This window comes from Pecten maximus, chromosome 16 (genome assembly GCF_902652985.1).
Source record: "Pecten maximus chromosome 16, xPecMax1.1, whole genome shotgun sequence".
NCBI classification, from domain to species: Eukaryota; Metazoa; Mollusca; class Bivalvia; order Pectinida; family Pectinidae; genus Pecten; species Pecten maximus.
The window spans coordinates 24,806,120-24,833,478 of record NC_047030.1 but is presented as its reverse complement, the minus strand read 5'-3'; the positions used below and the strand labels follow the sequence as shown (position 1 = coordinate 24,833,478).

The following is a 27,359-nucleotide window of genomic DNA, read 5'->3' as shown; positions in this document are numbered from 1 at the left end:
GCCTGGGGCATTTCTAAATTGAACCTGCTGGTTGGCTTCCTGCCTTAGGCGAGAGCACAGGTAAATCCCCGCCCCCTTTTTGGGATGAACTATAAGCTGGTTCTGTATTTAACATGACAAGTATATTAGTCCTACAATATAAGACTTCGAAGGTACAAACGTTATCTTTTACGTTTATTGTCGGGTATCAACATTTTTGTTATTTGCCGAACCTCTAAGTACATCTTCTTTGGAACAGATGCCTGCATCAGAGACCTATATATCCACTATATACGTCCCTGGTTATATATAGAGGAATATTGTAATTACCAATGGGTTACACTATCCGAGCTCTAATATATACAAGCTTACTAATAAGAAAATTTGAAACTGTATGTATCACATCGATGAGATTAGAGACTTGTGATATACAAGTCTCTGATGAGATATAGAAAAACAACTAAACTATAAATCCTATATAGTGTCTCCGATATTCTATAGATGTTTCTTACTGAATATTGAACTGTTTTTTATTATCCATACATTTATAATGACGCCGAGGGTATAATATGTATGCATTTCATGTAACATGTTGAAACCGACTTCTCTGTGCATATTTTGTTGTGTATAGTGTGACCATGCATATAGTCATTATGAATCAAACATGAAATAGAAGATTTGTAAAAAAAAAAAAAGATGTGTTGAACTATCATGTCTTACGTTTGACATAAAGAAAACAACTGTGTTATATAATAAAATCTTTCAATTCAATTCAATTCATTTATTACTTTAAACCTTACGGTTTATCAGTAGTATTATCAGCAAAGCGTCGTCGTTCCAAGCTGATGTTTTTAATTCAATTTGTGAAACACCTGATAATAATAATATGTTTATAATATGTACTTATGGGCCGTATGGCCTAAAGTCAATAAAGAATTTGAAATTTGATAAAATGTTTCGTGTTATTAAAGATATTCTCTCCTTATATATGATCAGTGATAATCCTATATAGCTTTATGGATTCGTACGTGCTAACTTCGGAATAACATATATTGATATATGAGAATTTGAAATTGTGTTTTACAGCACGTTCTAGATATCGCCTGAATTAGCTGTTTTTGTTTTCACTCTTATCAGTTTCTATGTTTGCAATATGACTACACTATTGTATACTCCACACACCACTCATTCATTCGATATTACCGCTCAGAAATGTCATAACATCTGTATCGTCATTACATTGTATATTGATGCTGTCTATCTTTCGTTAAATTGCATTTTAAAAATAGTGAAGATAAAGAATTGTATTCTGTCATTTTCAGCACGCTTATAAGTCGTAAGGATTGAATTGAATAAACATTTTAAACAAAAACAAGACCGGTCTATAATCCTTTAATTGATTCGATCGCTGTATAGAAAACCAAGGTACCGTTACAAAAACTAAATTGTACGGGTTAATGCCGGGGGCTAAGATCTCGCAGCGGTTGCTATGACTACTCTGTGTGTCAAGCGACCGCGATCTACTACCTGTTCACCTGTCGACACGGGTGACCAACTCAGACTTTTTATCTATGTGATGAGAAAAACGTCCGGATTACTGCTGGAATTTTACTTAACTAACATTTCGTTTCCGATATGGAGCTCCGGATTCGGAATCAGAACTTCCGGACTTGTGAGTACAAATATAACGTTACGGAAATTCGTTCCCCGACATTTCCGTCGGGATTGTGAGTTTTACGGACTATCGGCGTCCAGATTTAGCGGGTCAGCTGTATTGGTATATATAACAGCAATACAAACACAAAGTGGAGTACGGGTTAGATATATACATATTATGTACAATTTGGATCTCATGGGATTCGAAAATAACCTACACATATTTATACATATGATCCCCCCCCCCCTCCCCCCTACACAGAACAATAGAATATTTTCACTAAATACATATACACATACAAAAATGTACATGCACAATTATATTGATATTATCAAAAACACGTTCATCTTTATAATACCGTCAGATATGTCATATGTCTCCGATACCGTGAATCAAACGTTTGTATTCAAACTTGTGATGTACAGTGGACCCTCGATAATCCGAACACCTTCGTTCCCAGACCAAACCGTCCGGATTACGAGTTTTCCGGACTGCCGAATTTCGTCTACCAGGTCAAAAAAATTGTCGTGTAAGAGTTACAATCCGGGACGTTTCATAAACACGTCTAATTGTCAGACTTTTTAACAATAAATATACTTATGTTTCTGATATGATTTTTGATTTCTTTTGTAGAAAGTAAAAAATAAACTTTGCTTTTAAAAGAACATGTAAAGTGAAAGTTGTTTTATTTATAGCGGGCATATGTGTCCTACAAACACCACACATGTGTCACGTCCCGGAGGTTCACAAACAAGTAGAAATTACAAACGTTAAATACCTTAAACAAGAGATCCTAGAGGGATCTTGGCGCCCACCATTGAATGATCTTCATAGGTTCCATGTCGGATTGATCTTTTCTCTACTTTTCCCTTCATTTTACTAATCTGTGCAAATTGAGACATCCCTCCAGTACTTTTCAAACAAGGGAATCCAAGCTATATAAGAAATTTGAGATTTAACGATAATGGCTGTTTGTTTGCCAGGTTGTTTTCAGGACAGACTGGTCCAAAAATGCAATACAAGGGACCAAGGGGAACCTACTTATGAAATTTGAGAAAGATCCCTTCAGTACTTTCTCAGAAATAGTGATAACAAACTTAAATTGTCAAAATCGAAGATGGCTGCCTGTCAGCCATGTTGTTTTCTGATTGGTCTCAAAACGCAATATGCATAACTAGGCACCAAGGGGAACCTACAAATGAAATTTGAGAAAGATCCCGTTAGTACTTTCTCAGAAATAGCGATAACAAACTTCAATGGTCAAAATCCAAGATGGCTGCCTGTCGGCCATGTTGTTTTCCGATCGGTCCCAAAATGCTAGGCACCAAGGGGAACCTACATATGAAATTTGAGAAAGATCCCTTCAGTACTTTCTGAGAAATAGCGATAACAAACTTGAATTGTCAATATCCAAGATGGCTACCTGTCAGCCATGTTGTTTTCTGATTGGTCTCAAAATGCAGTATGCATAACAAGGCACTGAGGGGAACGTATGTATGAAATTTGAGAAAGATCCCTTCGTTACTTTCTGAGAAATAGCGATAACAAACTTCAATTGTCAAAATCCAAGATGGCTGCCTGTCGGCCAGGTTGTTTTCCGATTGGTCTCAAAATGCAATATGCATAACTAGGCAACAAGAGGAACCTACATATGAAATTTGAGAAAGATCCCTTCATCACTTTCTGAGTAATAGCGATAACAAACTTCAATTGTCAAAATCCAAGATGGCTGCCTGTCGGCCATGTTGTTTTCCGATTGGTCTCAAAATGCAATATGCATAACTAGGCACCAAGGGGAACCTACATATGAAATTTGAGAAAGATCCCTTCAGTACTTTCTGAGAAATAGCGATAACAATCTTCAATTGTCAAAATCCAAGATGGCTGCCTGTCGGCCATGTTGTTTTCCGATTGGTTTCAAAATGCAATATGCATAACTAGGCACCAAGGGGAACCTACATATGAAATTTGAGAAAGATCCCTTCAGTACTTTCTGAGGATTAGCGATAACAAGAATTGTTTACGGACGGACGGAGGGACGGACGGAGGGACGGACGGACCACGGACCACGGACGCAGGGCGATTTGAATAGCCCACCATCTGATGATGGTGGGCTAATAAAAGACCCGGATTTTACAACTTACCATCAGTCCATGTTTTTTTTATGATTTTTACGTACCAGAAACCCCAAGCTATATATCTAAAAGTACGCTACACCAGCGAGAACTACCGAAGAAGTCCGATAATTATTGAACCCGTATTAACTTAACAATGTGACGCTTAATTAAGTATCATACGACTATTGACTAATTTGTGTGTAATCAACCCAGTTCTTGTGATCACTGCTTAATACGTAAATGTGTATGTAATTAATAACGGGCATCTTTCAATGAATTGTCGTTTCACGTAACGGTGTTACAAAGCCGATATCCGTGTTTACCCAATACAAGTGTTCATGATGTTAATTACCGATCATAAATTTATTACATGTATTTGAGATTGATTAATTATGGTATCACGTACTGTATGTTTGTGCGTAAATTCTTGCTAATAACGAAATAGCAATATGTGTTCCTATAAAAGTTGCCGTCTGTAAAATAACTATAATAGATATTGTACGTCAAGTTGATAAAAGCAAGACCAGGCTATACTATAAAATCCTTTAATACTGTAAAGTTTAAAAAGGTCGTAGAGAAAAAGTAATGTACCGTTATAAAAACAAAAGTTACACTTTGTAACACAGGTAAACACCCGGGGCTATGACCTGGCAGCGGTCGCTATGACTACGCACAGTGTCAAGCAATAGTCTGTGTACAGCTGTCGACACGGGTGACTTGCTCCGACATTTTTTCTCCTCGTGGTGAAAAAATCGTCCGGATTATTGCGGGAAATTTACTAATGAAAAGTACGTTCCGTTCCCAAAATGGGCTTCCAGAATCGGAATCCGAATTTCCTGACTGGTGAGTACAAATAACGTTACGGAAATCCGTTCCCGTGCATTTCCGTCCGGACTGCGAGTTTTCCGGACTATCGGCGTCCGGATTATCGCGGGTCCACTGTACACTGAATGGTCAACAAATGATAAACGTTCTGCCTGATGAGAGTCGCCGAGCGATGTGTGCGACATCATAGGGATTCCATTAGTTCTGTTTCTAAATAATAAGACAATTTAGGCAAACTTGCTATAGAAATGCAAGATATTTAAATATGTTTTCTTACATATTCCTTGTTGGAATCATGTATAAAGTAAAAATGTAATTTACCTAAATATACAAGCAAATATAGGTTTTTTGTTTAAAAACATATTTTTATTGCTTCAAATGTAGGCATGAGGATTGGGCAGAAGTTATACAACTTATTAAAGCCCCCTCCTCCAAACATTTTTACAACAATGTGACACAAACAATGGACATTTACATTAATTTTACGATTGACAAATTAGAAAGGAAGACTAAAGAGAGAAAGTGAAAGGAATACAGATAATTATACAAAAATGAATTTATGTCTAACAAAAATATTTGATTTACAATCAATAACATAATATCTGCCTAGAACAAACTAACTACGTTTGCACGCTCCTTCATCTTATCATTGTCCTTTCATGCTCATTCCTTAATCGTTCTCCTTTTGATAATCAAGCTCCTGCTAGGTAATATAATATAGGTTTACAACAGGGACATAAACCCTCAGTAATTGCATGTATGACATATAGATATTAGACCTCTCATTTTATGAATACTTGGGTTAATACAGTAATACTGTGGGATGCATTTTGAACGAATAATTTTCATTTCAATATGTTAAAGTGTACCCTGAATGAAAAACTACATTTTAATATGTTATTGGTATTGATTAATAAACAAGAATGCAGAAAACCGCATCAAAATCGGCCGACCCATTTCCGAGTAATTGTGATTTTTCTCGAAAACACACCTGAAGCCCAAAGCCGAATACCTCGTTTTGGTGACCTCTGACCTGTGACGTCACAGGTTGAACACGATCGGGGCCGCCATATAGGAAATATATAGAAACAAACGTGAACACGTGCCTGTAATTAATGCGAATAAGACAAAAAAAAAAAAGGAAAGTGCTGAATAAACTCTCTGAGTTATATTTGTGAATTAGTTAATAACAAGTGCTACCGAAACCAGGGACATATAACTTTCTTTTTAAACGGTGCCATATATAACATGTAGCATCTCACTAATTTTCTCTCATAACGAGCCATACACAACATGTAACATCTTACTAATTTTCTATTATAACGGGCCAAATACAGCGTGTATCATCTTACCTATTTTCTATTATAACAGGTCGTATATAACATTTATATTAAAATATTTTATTCATATTTTTTTTAATTTAACGGGTCGTTGTAACATGTATGACATTTGAATAACCGGCCGTTTATAATGACTTACATCATATAGCCTTTATTATAATATACTTCGATGTGCGATATCTCGGCACTCGGCCAACCGATTTTGATGCGGTTTGAGACATTCTTCTTTGGTGGTTACAAAGAATAACACATTTGATTATCGTTTTTCGTTCAGGGTACACTTTAACATAAATAGATGATGGAACTCGTCTCCAATACTTTCATTGCAAAAATCTCCTTTATATATATATTATACCACCTTCCTGTCATGATACGAATTTTTAAATTAGACGTATGAAATTTAGTTAAATGTAGTGTATTTATTTCCGATAAAATTGTTAATTGTGGAAGAACGAATCGTCTGTATCATTTGAGTCGGTACCGACATCGTAAGTATAGGTGATTATGGTAGGACCGCTTCACGGCTCAGCGCTCCCAAGTCGAGGCTAGCCGCGGGACTCGATGGTCACGGATGGCTGCTGTCCAGGTAAAGTAGTCTACGGCTGGCAGTGCTGGTATTGCCGCGCGACAGAACCGCCCGAGGCGAATCTCGCAATATTCGTCATGACGTTTAATATTAGGCGATTTTCACGAAAACTGGATTGCTCCGTCAATACTAGATTCGAGGAGCAGAATTAGCGTCAGTGGAGAAAAAAATAGACCCTGTCGGACATTTCTAGACTGTCGGGGAAAATCTCGTCGTTGTAAGAAACTTTTAGATAGTCATGAAATAAATAGTGTAAAGTTCATGATTTCTAGATAGCTCGATAGAATTAGACGGTGGTCATGTTAAATTGGATATGATTCACAGAACTAGCTTTGACCGTCGAAAATTAGCCATGAAAATTCATAATTAGATACGTTGCTGAAAAAATGGACTGGGTTGGGTTAAATTAGATCTTTTATGGTAAAATTGGTGAAAATTTCAGAATTAGTAGAAAATATGAAAAAACTAGTACATTCGTGTCTCCCAGTGACACCTGACACTATCCAGGGGTGTAAAAATCCACATGTCTGAGTTCCGGTGTCATGTGGGATTTGTATCCCCCATAGGATAAGTACCCGGATACTAAAACAGGCCATAGGATTAGTATCCGGGTGAAATGCTGCTGAAATGCCATTAGTCACATCAATATAGTCAAACGCACATTGAAACATCATACCCTAAATTATTTGTTCAAGTAGTTTAAGTGGTTTACCTTAAAACTTCATCTCAGCCCCAGTGTCATCCACTTCTACTTTCGGGACACTCGGAAGTTTTCAATATTGGCCGACGATGAATGCTGAGGTAGCGTCTCAGAGATTGATCACGTGACATCGACAACCGCGGGAAATATTACTGACTTATACCGTCGGAGTTATTTCCCCTGAATCTGTGTTTTAACAAAGACAACCCCAATTTCGTCCTGAAATTTTGTCCATCGCACATGTGGTACTTTTTAAAAATTAATACCAGGTACCACATAGGAGTATACTGAACACAATGAACACAAGTTATTTAAGTGATATACCACATAAGTACAAAAATACCACATTAGCAATGGCTGGACACAAATCAAACCCTCTAGGGCCCCAAATGTAAACACGGACGGACGACGGACGCCGCACCACGGCATAAGCTCACTTGCCCTTCGGGCAGGTGAGCTAAAAATAAACCTATTTTAAATGGAATTCTTTTTAGGTACACCTTCATATCATGATCATAATGTAAACTAAGTTTAAAAGTGATCAGACAAACAAAGTAGGCAGAGGTAGCCAGACAGACAAAATAATACTCCAGTCAAATGGGCATGTAAAAATGAAGTTGCTGATCAAGATTTTCTTAAAATAGCCATGGTGCCTTGTCCTTGACCTTTGCACAAGCATGTTCGAGGTATCGTACTTGATCAATGTATGAAGTTTACTTGAAATTGAGTGCAAATAAAGTCAATAGAGCGCTGACGTTCTATCAAAGCAATAATGACCTTGACTTTCGCACCATGAAACATGAATGAGCTTGAGGTATATCCCTACTTGACCAATGTCTAAAGTTTACTTGAAATTTGGTTGAAAATGAAGATGCTAGACCACTGGCAAGGAGTGAACATACGAATGTATGAACAAATGCTATAAAATTCCCTCACCGACTTCATCAAGAGGGGATAATGAAACTTTCACTTCAAGGATCCAAGCTGAATCTTCAGATGAAATATATCTGGCAGCCATTTTGTCACTCAAAATTATTCATACATAACCTATATATGGAATTTAAGAAAGATACATGAGAAAGAGTGATGATATATTCAAAATCCAAGAACCCTTACCCAGCGACTTTTTGTGTGTGGTTGCGTACTTGATCAAGGAAAACTGTGAACAGGATATCAAGATCCCGTGGCCCTCCCATGTGTTCTGGGTGAAACTGCGTACTGAAAAAAACAGACAAGAATTCTGTCAAATGTAGAAACAATGCCATCTCAAGACTGTGACACAAACATTCATGGGAACAATAGCATTAGTGTTAGATATGTTCTACCAAAAGCAATTTAAGTTTTCCGCAAAACATCCAACATCTTCATTATTATATACTGTATTTATTCTAATAAATGTCCTGGGGGCTTGCAATTTTTCATGGGGGGGGGGGGGGGGGTTAATAGAAAGCAAAACTTTTTCGGAGTCGGTACAGCTGTTAGGTCCGTTAAGTGTACTTGTTTCACCATGAAACAAGTGTTTATCTGTCATAAACATTGTAAAACTAAGTGTCCAACATTTTGGCACTTGTGTATAATATTGCATTAACATAAACATTGTTGTTTTGCTTTAAACTATTAAATGTTCTTAGCTCTGGACACATATGGATGGATATTCTCACTGAAGCATGGAAAGGGGGGGCCTTTATTAGGGAGGGCGCGCTTATTAGAATAAATACTGTACAGGGTATATCCATGTAATTGGTGGATGGCGCATACATGTAGCTATTCAAAAGTTAATTTCTAAAATATGCATATGATTTGTGCTACACCTGTAGCTTACAGAGATACCTTCGTAGCTGTTAATATGTTAAGCTCATTTCGGGACCTATTCCAAATTTGAAATAGGTCCTGTATTTTTCAATCTAATTACATGAACATCTAACAACATCCCATTAGGGGTCAGGTCAGGGTGACCTTTTGGATAAGGCAATCAAATGACTTCTTCCAGAAAAATTGGAAGTTAATTTTTTGTGAGAATTAGCATGACTAGAGTGCATATAGCTTGCATAATCTGTCAATGTGTTTCAAGTCATTTCATCCCACAAAGCATATAGGTATATACATGCTGTGACTAAATTGTTTGCTTCGATGACATCCGACAAATTGACAATTCACCCTGAAAGTGAATTACACATATCTCAAAGGTCATCAGACCGTGACCCCTTATAGGATGTTGTTTATAATAGATGTTCATGTAACTTCATGTGAGAATGACCATCTGGATTTTAATTAGATGGTATATTTTTCATTGCAATTTCAACCCACATGTATCTTTTATCCTAATCTGAAATTCTTTATGATCTGTGTAAAAGTCATTTCAGTCTTTTTAAAGATAATCATTGTATTGATAAATAAAGTTTAGCTAAAGGCTTCCAATGTTCCATTTATTTGACAATTTATAAATAAAATACTTAAAACATGAGAGGGGCCACGATAGCTTATAGTCGGTTAGAGCTAAGCTGCGAAGCTGACCAGTCTGTGCTATCCAGGTTGTGTCCTTGGGCAAGACACTTTACCCTTATTGCTCTGGATGGCATACATGTATGTTACATTGTTGAGTTAGGTAGTTACCAACTACTACAAGGAAACTCCACCTAAAAACGACCCTGGCTGTTTATGGGGCAATAGACCCAACAAACTTAAAACACTAAAAATATTTTTTTCAGAGTTAGTAAATCTTCACATATTCCCCTCTCCCCACCCCTAATATCTGAACTGTGTCTTATTACAAAAAATCCTGGCAAAATCCCTGTCATTTGTTTTCTTAATAATTACCTGAAGAATGGCTTGGTATTGTGTACAATTCCTTCATTTGTTTTATCATTGGCATTGGTGAAGAGGGAAGACCAGCCAGGAGCTAGGGTGGCCTCATCTACAGCAAATCCATGGTTCTGTGTGGTGATGAAACACCGTGTCGCCCTCTGGTGGTCATATTTACATGGCTGGTTATGGCCCCTGTTTCCATACCTTAAAAAAATGCATTGAAATCATAAATAATTCATTATTTTAACAATACCTCCCCAATATATTATCAGTTGAATTTACTGGCAGTTCTTGATGATAATTCTGACCAGTAACAAGATGTTGATTCAAGGTATAAGCTAGTTCATTAAGAATCTTTAAAATGTTCTCTTTGAGGCTTTTGATGAAGCAGGCTAATTCTAACAAAATGTTTCCAATAAACATAAAAACTGTGGGCTATACGATACTTGTCGAATCCAAGTTAACTTTTTGTGTTTCCTTAATTATTGCACTATCAGGAGCAGGCATTGCTGTTAATATCCGAAATATGAATGAAACAATTTTACTTGTGTGTGGATATATCAAGTAAAAAACAACTCACATGTATATCTAGAAACATGTTAACTATAGATATACATATTACTCTTACTGTATTGTATTTTCTAGTTCTGTTTATATATCATGTGATTGTATTTATTAAAGGGGAGGGTTGCCTCGAAAATTTGACATTTATCATTGTCCACACTGTGAATGTAGTTACTTCTTTGCTCCATATTAACATTTCAAGTAATTCGTATCCTGCTAACATACATTTGCAAGGATCCAGTATTATCTGGAAAATTACCGGTTGTATTACTTCTTTGACCAATAGAAATACGTTTATTAACACTCTTCAGGTCTTAAGACAGAACAGGTCTCAAAAGCTAAATACATATATAACAAGGGGTTTTACCCAATAGTGAGCTTGTACTTAATCATACGTAGCAGATAAGCAATGGGCAGAACACCAAAGTGGGCTATCTGCAGATTTTGAATTATAAAACCATTATTTTGGCTTATGGGGGCAATCTACAGGAGTGATCAATACTCAGGAAATTATGTTATGTATGTACAGGTATGTGTCATAAAAAAATCCCAAAACTTTTGCATTTGAATGTATGTTTATATTCCTTAATGTAAAGTCAACATGAATTTACACACACATAAAATTGTTTCTTTACAGAGACAAGAATCCCCTAAAATGAGATGAATTCAAACAGAGTTAAAACAAGGTCGAGAAAAACGGCAGGATCAATCATTGATCAGAACAAATTAAGGGTAGCCTTAGAAAGACAAGGAAATCATAGTAACATTGAGGATTACAGACAGTTAGAAGCACTATGTATAGCCATCAACGTGCCAAATACACAGGTGAACAGACGCAAGGTATATCAAGCCGCAAAAATAGTACAATCCAAAAATTTGACCCGAAGGAAAGTCACAGCCCCAAAAAGATTCAGTTCAAATGATTTTGTTTTGGATCGAATGGTGAAAAGGACTTCCAAAGCAAGTCCTGAAAATGTGCCTACAGTAAAGACTCGAGCTGCAGCTGATAGGAACCAGGCCATCATATCAGACAAGACATGTACTGTCAGAGAAGATGCTACAACACAAGGTCGTAGCAAGGTCACATCAACAGACAAATCAGTCAATAGACATACGACACTGACGGAAAACAACGGCACAAATTCTATTTCCTTCAATAAGTCTCGTGAATGTCTTCGAAGTGGAAGTAACACAGGTCATCACTCTAGGACACAGTCCCCAGATAGTATAAGTGACTATGCAGATGAAAGTCCTGCAGATCATAAGACTGGATGCATAAAATCGTCACCGTTCCGTCTGTTGCCAGGCGATCACCAAAGCAACAACAACACAGGCGTTGCTTTTTCGTCATCAGTTGTCAACCATACTGACTGGAACTATGAGGAAGACGACCTTGACAGCAATAATTCTACTGAAAATCTTATGGCGGAAGACGAACTATCACAGACTAACCAAGATTTAGACGAACCAACAAGCGAAACATCATTTGAACAAGAGATTTCCGCTGAAGATTCTGATAAACATTCACATGAAGCGTCCTTGAAAGAGCATGCCTTCAAACAAATTGAAGAAGAATCTACAAGTGAGTTGTCATATGAAACCACAACAAATGGTTCATGTCAGAACTCAAGTCTTCAAGGAAATTCAAAAGAAATCATGGACACAACAAGTGTTCAAGTGACGAAAAGGAAAAGGCCTGAATCATTTACCATAACTCTTAATAAATCAGAATGGAAAACAATAAAACCAAAGAAAAATGAACAAAATCGTAAACTGCGTTCTTCCTGGACTGATATTTTCTCAGAGAAGCTGGCAAACAGTGACGTACCCTGTGTTCTTTTGTTTTACTACAATCGGATAAAAAGGCGAGACAGCAAGAAAGTCAATGCAAGATATTTCCACGGAAAAGCCAAGTGTAAATTTGAGACATGTACCTGGTACACATTTGAGATAGTTGAAAAGCCAGTAAAAGTTTCTCGAAACGGAGTAACTGTCAAGGTTTTAAGACACGGTCAGATCAACCATCCGCCTTTCCAAACCAAGAGGAGACAACTCCGTGGAGAACGACGACAGCTTTATAAACAGCAGCTGAAGAACAAAGGGGCCTCTAATCTCCATTACGAGTTGCTTGGAAATCTTAGTCAGTCCCAGTTAGATGGGGGAAATCATACAATTCCATCGTCAAAGCAAGTGTTACGGCAGCTGAAATATGAAATGACGAAGGAGGATTACCTTCATACTGACGAGTGGACAGAAGTTGTCCTGACTAACAAGATTCTGCAAGACCTGGATCAGGACAGCAAAAGTGCTCCTGGTTACATTCAGCTTCTTTCGTATCAACCGTTCATCGCTATATGCTTCACCGAGAGACAGCTTCATATCTTCAAACACCAGAAGAAGATCGGAAAAGGTGTGCTATATTTAGATGCCACTGGGTCGTTGGTGAAAAAACAGTCTGGTTCAAATAAACCTGTTTATTATTATGCTGCAGTTGTGAAGAACAACAAACCCAATCAACCACCAATGCCAATCGCAGAAATGTTCACAAACGAACATACAACAGCGATAATATCGCTCTTTCTCGGGAAAATTAAACAAGAGCTGATGGCCATGGGGTCATCATGGCAGAGTGCTCAGCCAATGAGAGTGGAGATAGACTTCTCATGGTCTCTCATCAACTCCGCCTTACTTGTGTGTAATCAGGAGAATATCACTTCCTATCTCTCACGTGCGTGGCAAATAGCTACAGGATTAAAGACGGTTACGAAATTTACCAAGGTTCACCTGTGTTCGGCTCATCTGATCAAACGGGTGAGGGACAGAATGGGCCGCACAACCTCAGACAAGGGGCTCGCTGATTTTTATACTTTCGCCTTTGCCCTACTACAGAATTCCTCTGAATTGAGACAGGCCGAGTCAATTTATATCTCTTTATGTACTGTCCTTGAAAAAGAGTACGAAACACCACCAGTGACAGATGCCATTGCCAAACTAGAGAAACAGATTTTGGAGCAGACACCTGACGTTGGAAGTTCAGCACATATTGGTCCAGAGAAAATTGAGGAAGACCTACAACAGGAAAATTCATTGTCAACGATCAAAGCCTTATCTCCCTTTAACAAGTTCTTTGCTAGTGTGAAAGAAAATATACCATCCACCGAAGAATATACTTCCAAAGTAAAGAATAAATACTATAACAAGGACGCCCTGGCTGTTATAGAATCCTACTTGCACCTGTTTCCTGTATGGAGCGGGCTACTGCTGAGAAATGAGATCAACGACAATGGGAAACCTGTCACTCGCGACACAAACTGTTACGTAGAAAACTGGTTCCGTATTGTGAAACAAAACATTCTGAATAAAAAACAGTTACAGAGACCTGGACCAGTCCTTAGACTTCTTCATAAGAGCATTCAGGGACGCTCGAGAGAATATCAAATCAGTATGGAGTTCAAGATGTTGTCTGACCAGGATCATTCCACAACGGATTCAGAAACTCTGGAGCAGGATGACATCGATGTTTATCAGGAACAATGGCGACCAATATCAAAAATAAAGACAAGTAAGTTTTATACCCGGCCAAATAAAATGCCAGGACCAACACTTCTTGAAGAAAATAACATCAAACCAAAGAGAGGACTAAAGCGGTCTATTGTGTCATCACCACAAGGGTCAGAAGACGACTGGATGGGCTCTCTACTGCAGGCCATCTGTGTGTGGCTGCCGAACCCCATACCAGGTAGGCATGATACAGGATACTCTAAATCATTATCACTTATATTTTGCATGGGATTTATTTTCATGTCATTATGCGAGGAGAGTCTATCAAGGATTCAAATCCTTCATGATAATTTGTACAAAAATACCAGATGGTAGTATAGCCAGGCTATTAGTTACAGATATAGGAATCTGCAGAATTCATGATTCTAAATTCTCATCATTCCCAAATTTAATGTCATTTCTAAATTACAATGTAGTGTTCATGAAATATTCATGAATACGTCTGAAGAGGTAGTTTCGCAAAATAAAGTATTTGCAAAATCTAATTGATATTAAGATGACTGAAAACAGAATACTAGAGTTACTAACGGCAGTAATGAACGTTAACATTTTATTTTACTGTGTATTTATCATATGTACATGTACCAAATATAATTAAGAAAGCTCTTATGAAAATATTTCATTTCATTTCAGTCAGTAGTGATGTAATTCTGGACCTGTTTCTGAAAAAGTTAATCCGGTCAGCTTATCCTGCAGCTGTTTACCAAGGGGGCTTAATGGTAAGTGAGCCAGCTTACTGACCCAGGAAACTTAATGAAAAGTGTCCCAGTCTATTGACACATGAGACTTACAAAGTCTCAGCCTATTGAATAAGAGACTTAATGGTAAGTGTACCAGTATACTAACCCAAGAGACTTAATGGTAAGTGTACCAGTATACTATGTAACCCAAGAGACTTAATGGTAAGTTTCCCAGTATACTAACCCAAGAGACTTAATGGTAAATTTCCCAGTATACTAACCCAAGAGACTTAATGGTAAATGTCCCAGTATACTAACCCAAGAGACCTAATGGTAAGTGTACAATTATACTAACCCAAGAGACTTAATGGTAAGTGTCTCAGTATACCAACCCAAGAGACTTAATGGTAAGTTTCCCAGTATACTAACCCAAGAGACTTAATGGTAAGTGTCCCAGTATACTAACCCAAGAGACTTAATGGTAAGTGTCCCAGTATACTAACCCAAGAGACTTAATGGTAAGTGTACCAGTACACTAACCCAAGAGACTTAATGGTAAGTGTCCCAGTATACTAACCCAAGAGACTTAATGGTAAGTGTCCCAGTATACTAACCCAAGAGACATAATGGTAAGTGTACCAGTATACTTACCAAAGAGACTTAATGGTAAGTTTCCCAGAATACTAACCCAAGAGACTTAATGGTAAGTGTACCAGTATACCAACCCAAGAGACTTAATGGTAAGTGTCCCAGTATACCAACCCAAGAGACTTAATGGTAAGTGTCCCAGTATACTAACCCAAGAGACTTAATGGTAAGTGTCTCAGTATACTAACCCAAGAGACTTAATGGTAAGTGTCCCAGTATACTAACCCAAGAGACTTAATGGTAAGTGTCTCAGTATACCAACCCAAGAGACTTAATGGTAAGTGTCCCAGTATACCAACCCAAGAGACTTAATGGTAAGTGTCCCAGTATACTAACCCAAGAGACTTAATGGTAAGTACTTGCCCAAAGGTGAAATATAGTGGTCCAATTAAACTGAATTAGTAGTATCTTCAATTACTCTAGGGGAAAGGTAAAGATTTTGAGCAATTTTACACTTGCCAATCGAGCAAGTAGTCAGCAATATTTACTTGCCCACAGACCAAATCTACTGGTCCTGGGCCATCGGACCTGGGTTTTTTCTCGCCCTGCAGTATACTAACCCAAGAGACTTAATGGTAAACGTCCCAGTATACTAACACATAAGATTACATAGTATCGGACCACAATCTACCTGGTATTTCAAACTGTACCTGGACCAAGGAGACTCCCCCGACTATCCCCTTATGAGTCTTTGAGTGTGTTCAGAACATGTAAATTACGAAACCACAAACACTGAAAATAGACAGTGTAACACTAGCTGTATACTCTCCTTTTCAGAGCAAACTAAAAACATCACCCGAGTATCGCAATATGAAGTTTGGAGAAGATTATAGTCCTGTAACATTCTTACATCAATTCCTGCAGAGAATGCACAATGCCCAGCTGATCCAACCCATGCTGATACAGACGGTGTTGGAATGTCAGTTATGTAGAACAGTAAGTCCAAAACCCTTTTAATTCCATCCTGTTGCTCTTTTATCCTTTTGTAATATACAGGGGCTGCAACAGCTCATGACGCATGGTTTGACACTCTCTACCTATGTCAGTTGGTGTTTCTTTGAAAGCTGTGAAATGGGGCAGTGTGTGCTATTGTGGTTGTGGCCTTGAGCAAGACACTTCACTCTTACCCGGGTATTGCCCTGGATAGCATGAGACGGGCCTTAGTAGCTTAGCGAGGTAGTTACCAACTACTACAAGGAGACCACGTCTCAGAATGACACTGGCTGTTGACAGGACAATAAACCCAGCAAAACAATATGTATAATTCAAACTAAGAGAACACAAATCTGAGGTGTGATAACTGAGTATTCATTGAGTTAAACTTTTCTAGTCTTTTATAGTGATATATAATTAACTTTAATTGATCAATTATTGGATTTACTTAATTATTGGATAGTACACTATATTGTACACAAGTTGGTCAAGCTTTAATACTTTATCCAGTTTATCAGCGGAACGCCATTTTTCTAATTTAAGAGAAAAAGGAAGATAAATTTTGTTGCTTGCTTTACTTTGAATTCTTCAAGAAATTGATGGAAGATTTTGGTTGTACCTTTAGTAACCCAAGGGGAAAATATATTTATCCTTTTCACTTTATTTCCTTTTATGTCCAGTATACCAAAAACATTGTGACAATAATCCATGTAGATTCTGTATATTTTCAGACAGAATCCCCAGTACAGGAGAAATTATCGACACTCATGGTATGCCTGACAGCTCCAACTGTTCAGGGGTGCATTGACAACCACTTCAAACCGAAAATACCTTCTTCAGGCACGCAACAGTCAGTACCAGAATACAAATTATCAGTCGTATTTCAAAAGTATCACAAACAGATATTTAAAACTAACAAGAGATCCCAGAGGGATCTTGGCGCCCACCATTGAACGATCTTTATAGGTTCCATGTCAGATTGATCTTTTCTCTATTTTTCCCTTCCTCTTACTAATCTGTGTAAATTGAGAAACATCCCTCTAGTACTTTTCAAACAAGGGGAAGCTATATATGAAATTTGAGAAAGATCCCTTCAGTACTTTCTGAGAAATAGCGACAACAATCTTCAATTGTCAAAATACAAGATGGCTGTCTGTCGGCCATGTTGTTTTCCGATTGGTCTCAAAATGCAATATGCATAACTAGGCACCAAGGGGAGCCTACATATGAAATTTGAGAAAGATCCCTTCAGTACTTTTTCAGAAATAGCGATAACAAACTTCAACTGTCAAAATCCAAGATGGCTGCCTGTCGGCCATGTTGTTTTCCAATAGGTCTCAAAATGCAATATGCATAACTAGGCACCAAGGGGAACCTACATCTGAAATTTCAGAAAGGTTCCTTCAGTACTTTCTCAGAAATAGCGATAACAAACTTCAATTGTCAAAATCGAAGATGGCTGCCTGTCGGCCATGTTGTTTTCCGATTGGTCTCAAAATGCAATATGTATTGTATAACTAAGCACCAAGGGGAACCTACATATGAAATTTCAGAAAGATCCCTTCAGTGCTTTCTTAGAAATAGCGATAACAAACTTCAATTGTCAAAATCCAAGATGGCTGCCTGTCGGCCATGTTGTTTTCCGATTGGTCTCAAAATGCAATATGCATAACTAGGCACCAAGGGGAACCTACATATGAAATTTCAGAAAGATCCCTTCAGTACTTTATGAAAAATAGCGATAACAAACTTCAATTGTCAAAATCCAAGATGGCTGCCTGTCGGCCATGTTGTTTTCCGATTGGTCTCAAAATGCACTATGCATAACTAGGCACCAAGGGGAACCTACATATGAAATTTGAGAAAGATCCCTTCAGTTCTTTCTTAGAAATAGCGATAACAAACTTCAATTGTCAAAATCCAAGATGGCTGCCTGTCGGCCATGTTGTTTTCCAATTGGTCTCAAAATGCAATATGCATAACTAGGCACCAAGGGGAACCTACATCTGAAATTTGAGAAAGATCCCTTCAGTACTTTTTGAGGATTAGCGATAACAAGAATTGTTTACGGACGGACGGAGGGACGGACGGAGGGACGGACGGACCACGGACGCAGGGCGATTTGAATAGCCCACCATCTGATGATGGTGGGCTAATAAATATCACAAGTACTTTGATTTTGCCAAATGATGATGCAACAGAGGTCATGATAAGTTTTATATGTTTCATGTGTTCCGCTTAGGCAATCAAATGAGGACCTCTGGCTTTAAATCGTACGCTCTACTGATCAGGCTATAAAAAGAAGTTCTCTCAAGCCTAGATGTATATTTTGCAGCTGGTATTTACAGGATTACAAAGACATTTAATTTAGTTGACACCTCTAAATGAGAGGCACTAACTTATATGTTAAAACCATGAAGCACTGAACAGGATATTGACAAAACAAGACTTAATTAATTCTAATTAATTATCATCAGTAATGTGATTAGTCTTTCAAAATTATTGACAAATGATTACAGACCAGCAACACTTTTTCTGAACATAAATCAGAGACAAAACTATTTTTTCACTACTTTTATGGGAGAAAAAACCTAAATGATAACCTATCTAGTCCTTTACCTTGACGAAGAGGTTTTCAATTATCAATAATTATGAGATATCAATGTCATAAAGAATTAATTTGTTTAAGGCGATGTACGAAATGCCAGGCATTCACAGACCAGACACGATCAGTCCTAGAAACTTCAGATGGGATGGTCATTATTCTGAAACGGTTTACTGAATCACCTCAGAAACATCAAGCTACTGTGAGGATACAAAAGTAAGTTTGTCAGATCTCTGTTTACCAAGACTAGACAACTATCAACCAAATAAAAATACTCCTGTGAAGTTTTGACAGGTATATGAAAAGAAGAACTGACAGTACACACTAAATCAACAGCACACTTAAGTAACCACACACTAAAGTAACTACACACTTAAGTAACCACACACTAAAGTAACCACACACTTAAGTAACCACACACTAAAGTAACTACACACTAATGTAACCACACACTAAAGTAACCACACACTAAAGTAACTACACACTAATGTAACCACACACTAAAGTAACTACACACTAATGTAACTACACACTAATGTAACCACACACTAAAGTAACCACACAATAAAGTAACCACACACTTATGTAACCACACACTAAAGTAACCACACACTTAAGTAACCACACACTAAAGTAACAACACACTACAGTAACCACACAATAAAGTAACAACACAATAAAGTAACCACACACTAAAGTAACCACACACTAATGTAACCACACACTTATGTAACCACACACTAAAGTAACAACACACTAAAGTAACCACACACTAAAGTAACCACACACTAAAGTAACCACACACTAAAGTAACAACACACTCAAGTAACCACACAATAAAGTAACAACACATTAATGTAACCACACACTAAAGTAACCACACACTGATGTAACCACACACTAAAGTAACTACACACTAATGTAACCACACACTAAAGTAACAACACACTAATGTAACCACACACTAATGTAACCACACACTAAAGTAACCACACAATAAAGTAACCACACTTATGTAACCACACACTGATGTAACCACACACTAAAGTAACTACACACTAATGTAACCACACACTAAACTAACCACACACTGATGTAACCACACACTAATGTAACACACAATAAAGTAACCACACACTAAAGTAACCACACAATAAAGTAACAACACATTAATGTAACCACACACTTAAGTAACCACACACTAAAGTAACCACACACTGATGTAACCACACACTAAAGTAACTACACACTAATGTAACCACACACTAAAGTAACCACACACTAAAGTAACTACACACTAATGTAACCACACACTACAGTAACCACACGCTGATGTAACCATGCATTAAAGTAACCACACACTAAAGTAACCACACACTAAAGTAACAACACACTACAGTAACCACACAATAAAGTAACAACACAATAAAGTAACCACACACTAATGTAACCACACACTGATGTAACCACACATTAATGTAACTGCACACTGATGTAACCACACACTAATGTAACTACACACTTATGTAACCACACACTAATGTAACTACACACTGATGTAACCACACTAATGTAACTACACACTTATGTAACCACACACTAATGTAACTACACACTAATGTAACCACACACTAATGTAACCACACACTAAAGTAACCACACACTTATGTAACCACACACTACAGTAACCACACGCTGATGTAACCATGCATTAAAGTAACCACACACTAATGTAACCACACACTAATGTAACCACACCCTGAAGTAACCACACACTGAAGTAACCACACACTTATGTAAATAAACATTAATGTAACTACACACTAATGTAACCACATCCTGAAGTAACCACACACTAATGTAACCACACACTAAAGTAACAATACACTAAAGTAACCACACACTTATGTAACCATACATTAATGTAACCACACACTAATGTAACCACACACTAAAGTAACTACACACTAAAGTAACTACACACTAATGTAACCACACACTAAAGTAACTACACACTAATGTAACCACACACTACAGTAACCACATGCTGATGTAACCATGCATTAAAGTAACCACACACTAAAGTAACCACACACTAAAGTAACAACACACTACAGTAACCACACAATAAAGTAACAACACAATAAAGTAACCACACACTAATGTAACCACACACTGATGTAACCACACATTAATGTAACTGCACACTGATGTAACCACACACTAATGTAACTACACACTTATGTAACCACACACTAATGTAACTACACACTGATGTAACCACACTAATGTAACTACACACTTATGTAACCACACACTAATGTAACTACACACTAATGTAACCACACACTAATGTAACCACACACTAAAGTAACCACACACTTATGTAACCACACACTACAGTAACCACACGCTGATGTAACCATGCATTAAAGTAACCACACACTAATGTAACCACACACTAATGTAACCACACCCTGAAGTAACCACACACTGAAGTAACCACACACTTATGTAAATAAACATTAATGTAACTACACACTAATGTAACCACATCCTGAAGTAACCACACACTAATGTAACCACACACTAAAGTAACAATACACTAAAGTAACTACACACTAATGTAACCATACATTAATGTAACCACACACTAATGTAACCACACACTAAAGTAACTACACACTAAAGTAACTACACACTAATGTAACCACACACTAAAGTAACTACACACTAATGTAACCACACACTAAAGTAACTACACACTAATGTAACCACACACTAAAGTAACTACACACTAATGTAACCACACACTAATGTAACCACACACTAAAGTAACCACACACTAAAGTAACCATACATTAATGTAACCACACACTAATGTAACCACACACTAAAGTAACCACACAATAGAGTAACCACACTCTAAAGTAACCACACACTTATGTAACCACACACTAAAGTAACCATACATTAATGTAACCATACATTAATGTAACCACACACTAAGTAAAAGACAAACTTTACTAACCAGACTAAAGTAACCCAGACTAATGTGTTACTGGATGGTAGAATTGTCTACAGCATATACATTTCTGCCTAGTTTTGATAAGAACTCCTATAAAGGGGTTATTGTCAGCTACTCATTATACCCTCCATTAAAAATCCTCATTTCTTGTGTGTTGTAGGCAGATTAGCGTGAGAACAGTGGAGAATACTGTCTATCATTACAATCTACAATCTATGCAGGTATATAAAATTATCTCACATTTGCATTGTAACATGTTTTACGTTGGTTTTTTTAAGAATGCAACAACAAATCCATACGGCCATGAGTTGTATACAGCTGGGTGCACCTTAGTTATCATATCAGTTGTCAATCACATACATACAGGTCGTATAGAATCCATGGTTGTTGAATACTAGATGTCTTTCTGCATGAAATATTAATATAAAGACTACTTTGACTTGTAATCTATCATTCTTTAATTAATCACAACTGAACCTCATTATCTAGAAGTCAGTTGGACCTTGAAAAATCTTCAAGATATCCCAAATATTATAATTGGGTACATTTCACATACAATATAATGGATGCCAGCTTATTATAAGAGACCTTATAACAGGATTTCTCCTTACTAGTTGAAGTGAGTTTACTTGTGTTTTACGGCTACTGACGTATTCACTAAACAAACAACGAAGCTTAAAGGTGATCAGATTTTCTATTAATCCTGGAATATTTTTTGATATATTTTTTCACAGCTACATCATGGAAATTCTGTACATGGTGGTCATTGTAAGTTTTTTTTATATAAAAATTTATATGCATATTTATAATATAACAAACTAAAATTAATACTTTTTTGTGTAATTTGTCGGTTTTTGTAAAAAAATTAATTATTCTAGCTTTTAAAAATTTGAGAAATTTTCTCTTATACTTGTGGAATTTTTATTAAAGTTTGCATTATTTAATTTCATTTAATAAAGCATTTGAGTATATGCAGTTTGTGTATGATTTTAAATACTTGTGTATTTTTTCAGATCATTTTTATCAGATTTGCATTTTTCTATACAAGAGATCCATGGGCCTTCATGGTGACCCGAGTCCTTAAATACATACTGATATTTGATGTTTTTATCTTTTAAGAATTGTACACATTTGACCAGTGTTATCTTGAAGGTTATATGTCAAGGTCATTCAATTGAACAAACTTGTCTGTTATCCAAGCATGCCACTGTCCAAATATCATGAACCTGGGCTACTTACATGAAGTTATGGAGAAGTTATTTAAAGATTTTAACTCATTCGACCTCTGTGACCTTGGGGGTACATAAGGTCATTCATTTGAACACTTATGGTAGCCCTTCATCCCCACATGCAAATGGCCTAATATCATGGCTATGCATGGGCCTCTTGGTTAAATGAGAAGAAGTTGTTTACAGATTATAAAACACTTGACCCCGTGACCTTGAAAATAGGTCAAGGTCATTAATTTGAACATCTCCAGTAGCCCTTCATGCAGCAAAATACTAGCCCAATAACATTGCCCTAGGCCTCTTGGTTATCAAGAGGATGTTGTTTAACAAGAGGCCCAGAGGGCCTGTATCACTCACCTGGATTTCATGAGATATGAAACAAGAATGATGATTAAGTATAATTGTCACTGGTATTGCTATGTCAATATATCATAGGCATCTTATATGGGTATGTGAGGATTTTATGTCAAAAAATGCATTAATCCATGAAATAAAATTAACTTTTGGCAAAACCCCATAGGGATGCTACCACACAAATGTGAGTGATATCCATTGCTTAGTTTCAGAAAAGAAGTTGTTTAAACCAATTGACCCCTTTTGACCCCGCCCTCTGCACCCCGGGGGGAGTGGGGGTCAGTTCCTTCCTTTATAAAATTTTGAATCCCTACCCAAAAGGATGTTACCAGGCAAATATGAGCAATATCCCTTGCTTAGTTTCAGACAAGAAGTTGTTCATATCAATTCAGCCAAACTGATCCCTCTTGGCCCCGCCCCTCAGGCCCCTGTGGGGTCAGCCTCACCATTTGCACAATTTTGAATGTCCACCCAATAGTGATGCTACCAGGCAAATATGAGCAATATCCATTGCTTGGTTTCAGAGAAGCAGTCGCTAATATCAATATAGCCCAATTTAACACATTTGGCCCCGTCCCTCAGGCCCCTGGGAGGTCAGCTCCATCATTTGTACAATTTTTAATCCCAACCCCATAGTGATGCTACCAGGCAAATATGAGCGATATCCATCGCTTGGTTTCGGAGAAGTCGTTTATATTAAGAGAGCCAAACTGGCCCCGCCCCTCAGACCCTTTGGGGGTCAGCCCCATCTTTTGTACAATTTTGAATCCCCACCCCATAGGGATGCTACCAGGCAAATATGAGTGATATCCATTGCTTAGTTTCAGAGCAGAAGTCGTTTATATCAATTCTGTAAAATTGACCCCTTTTGGCCCCGCCCCTCAGACCCCAGGGGGTCAGTCCCTTCATTTGCACAATTTCAAATTCCTACCCCAAGGTAATGCTACCAGTAAAATATGAGAGATATCCATTGTTTGGTTCCAGAGAAGAAGTCAATTATATGAATATAGCCCGATTGACCACATTTGGCCCCGCCCCTCAGGCCCCTGGGGGGGTCAGTCCCATCATTTGTACAATTTTGAATCCCAACCCCATAGTGATGCCACCAGGCAAATATGAGTGATAGCTATTGCTAGGTTTCAGAGAAGAAGTCGATTATATCAATAGCGCAAAAATGACCCCTTTTGGCCCTGCCCCAGAGGCCCCCAGGGGGTCAGTCCCATCATTTGTACCATTTTGAATCCCAACCCCATAGTGATGCTACCAGGCAAATATGAGTGACAGGCATTGCTCAGTTTCAGAGAAGAAGTCGTTTATATCAATATAGCCAAATTGACCACATTCGGCCCCACCCCTCAGGCCCCTGGGGGGTCAGCCCCATCATTTGTACAATTTTGAATCCCCACCCCATAGTGATGCTACCAGGCAAATATGAGCGATATCCATTGCTCGGTTTCAGAGAAGAAGTCGTTTGTATCAATATAGCTATATTGACCCCTTTTGGCCCCGCCCCTCAGGCCCCTGGGGGGTCAGCCCCATCATTTGTACAATTTTGAATCCCCACCTCATAGTGATGCTACCAGGCAAATGTGAGTGATAGCCATTGCTTGGTTTCAGAGAAGAAGTCGTTTATATCAATAGCGCAAAAATGACCCCTTTTGGCCCCGCCCCAGAGGCCCCCAGGGGGTCAGCCCCATCATTTGTACAATTCTGAGTCCCCTACCCATAGGGATGCTTCTGACCAAATTTGGTCAAATTCTGATGTGCGGTTATGAAGAAGAAGTCAATTGTTGACGGACGGATGGACGACGGACGGACGGACGACGGACACAACGGTATGGCATAAGCTCACCTTGGTCCTTCGGACCAGGTGAGCTAATAAACATGTATGTAAAATTATTTGTATCCTTTTTAAAGCTTTTCATTTATGTGCAAAGTTTTCAAAGCTTTCTAGATATTTCTGCAATTTTTATAAAATCTTCAAGTTTTTGGGATATTTCTGCAATTTCAATGAAATATTCTCCGTATCTGTGCTGTATAAATCTGTAAATAGATGTGGAACAGAAGAGGGTATAAAAAGAAACTATAGGCTTGACCAAGACTTGAACCTCAATTAATTCCCTTGGTTCAAAGGTGTTCACCAGCCCTATATACTACTAGTAGCATAACAATATGATTGAATTGTACGTTGCAGGGTGCAGACAAGACCTACATATAGAGCACCATTATTAACAGGGCTCAAAGTGGCACCTATTTTAGTGGCCATGGCACCTTAAATTCACCATTGGCAACCGGTTATTGACCTATAAGGAGCTTGAATGGCCACTAAAAAAATTGTGTAAATTTCACGATTTGGTTAATTTTCCAAACGTTTCAGTTAATGCAAAAATGACGTTCAAAATCGAACAAGAGGCCCAAAGGGCCTTAACGGTCACCTGAGATTTGAAATATTTCTGCCAACTAAATTGACCCTTTTTGGCCCCGCCCACCAGCCCCTGGGGGTCAACCAGGGCCAACATGTACATACCATCAAACTGTAATCCCATGCTGATAATTTGAACTAAGTTAGAATGAATTCCAATACAAATCCAACAAATAATAGTCAAAAATGTGATTTCCCTATATAAACTATAGTAACGTTTACCCCCTACCCAGGGGCAAACGTGAGACCCCAGGGTCATGAAATTCACAATTTTGGTAAAGCACCTTAAGACCCTTCCATCTATGAAGAGTATTTGATTCTACCATATCTGAGAGTAGAGAAGAAGATTTTTGAAATTTCAGTCAATTTGACCCTTTTTGGCCCCGCCCACCAGCTCCTGGGGGTCAACCAGGGCCAACATGTACATAACATCAAACTGTAATCCAATGCTGATAATTTGAACCAAGTTAGAATGAATTCCAATACAAATCCAACAAATAATAGTCAAAAATGTGATTTCCCTATATAAACTATAGTAAAGTTTACCCCCTCCCCAGGGGCAAATGTGAGACCCCAGGGTCATGAAATTCACAATTTTGGTAAAGCACCTGAAGAGCCTTCCATCTATGAAGAGTATTTGATTCTAACATATCTGAGAGTAGAGAAGAAGATTTTTGAAATTTCAGTCAATTTGACCCTTTTGACCCCGCCCACCAGCCCCTGGGGGTCAACCAGGGCCAACATGTACATCACATCAAACTGTAATCCCATGCTGATAATTTGAACCAAGTTAGAATGAATTCCAATACAAATCCAACAAATAATAAGTCAAAAATGTGATTTCCCTATATAAACTATAGTAAAGTTTACCCCCTACCCAGGGGCAAACGTGAGACCCCAGGGTCATGAAATTCACAATTTTGGTAAAGCACCTGAAGAGCCTTCCATCTATGAAGAGTATTTGATTCTAACATATCTGAGAGTAGAGAAGAAGATTTTTGAAATTTCAGTCAATTTGACCCTTTTTGGCCCCGCCCACCAGCCCCTGGGGGTCAACCAGGGCCAACATGTACATACCATCAAACTGTCATCCCATGCTGATAATTTGAACCAAGTTAGAATGAATTCCAATACAAATCCAACAAATAATAGTCAAAAATATGATTTCCCTATATAAACTATAGTAAAGTTTACCCCCTCCCCAGGGGCAAACGTGAGACCCCAGGGTCATGAAATTCACAATTTTGGTAAAGCACCCTTAAGACCCTTCCATCTATGAAGAGTATTTGATTCTACCATATCTGAGAGTAGAGAAAAAAAAATTTT

The 27,359-nt window shown here is 37.8% G+C and overlaps 1 protein-coding gene across 1 annotated transcript in view; it reads right to left on the bottom strand.

Annotated features, from left to right (window-relative positions):
- Window positions 1-7,901: 7,901 nt before the first annotated feature.
- The window catches only part of LOC117344530 (CAD protein-like), a 35,270-nt gene continuing 15,812 nt past the window's right edge, over window positions 7,902-27,359 (bottom strand). The window contains exons 8-9 of the mRNA XM_033907300.1: window positions 10,022-10,213; window positions 7,902-8,422 (exon numbers count right to left, since the gene is read on the bottom strand). Coding sequence (XP_033763191.1) covers window positions 8,317-8,422; window positions 10,022-10,213 — 298 coding nt within the window. The 3' untranslated portion in view covers window positions 7,902-8,316. The remainder of the gene's footprint in view (window positions 8,423-10,021; window positions 10,214-27,359) is intronic.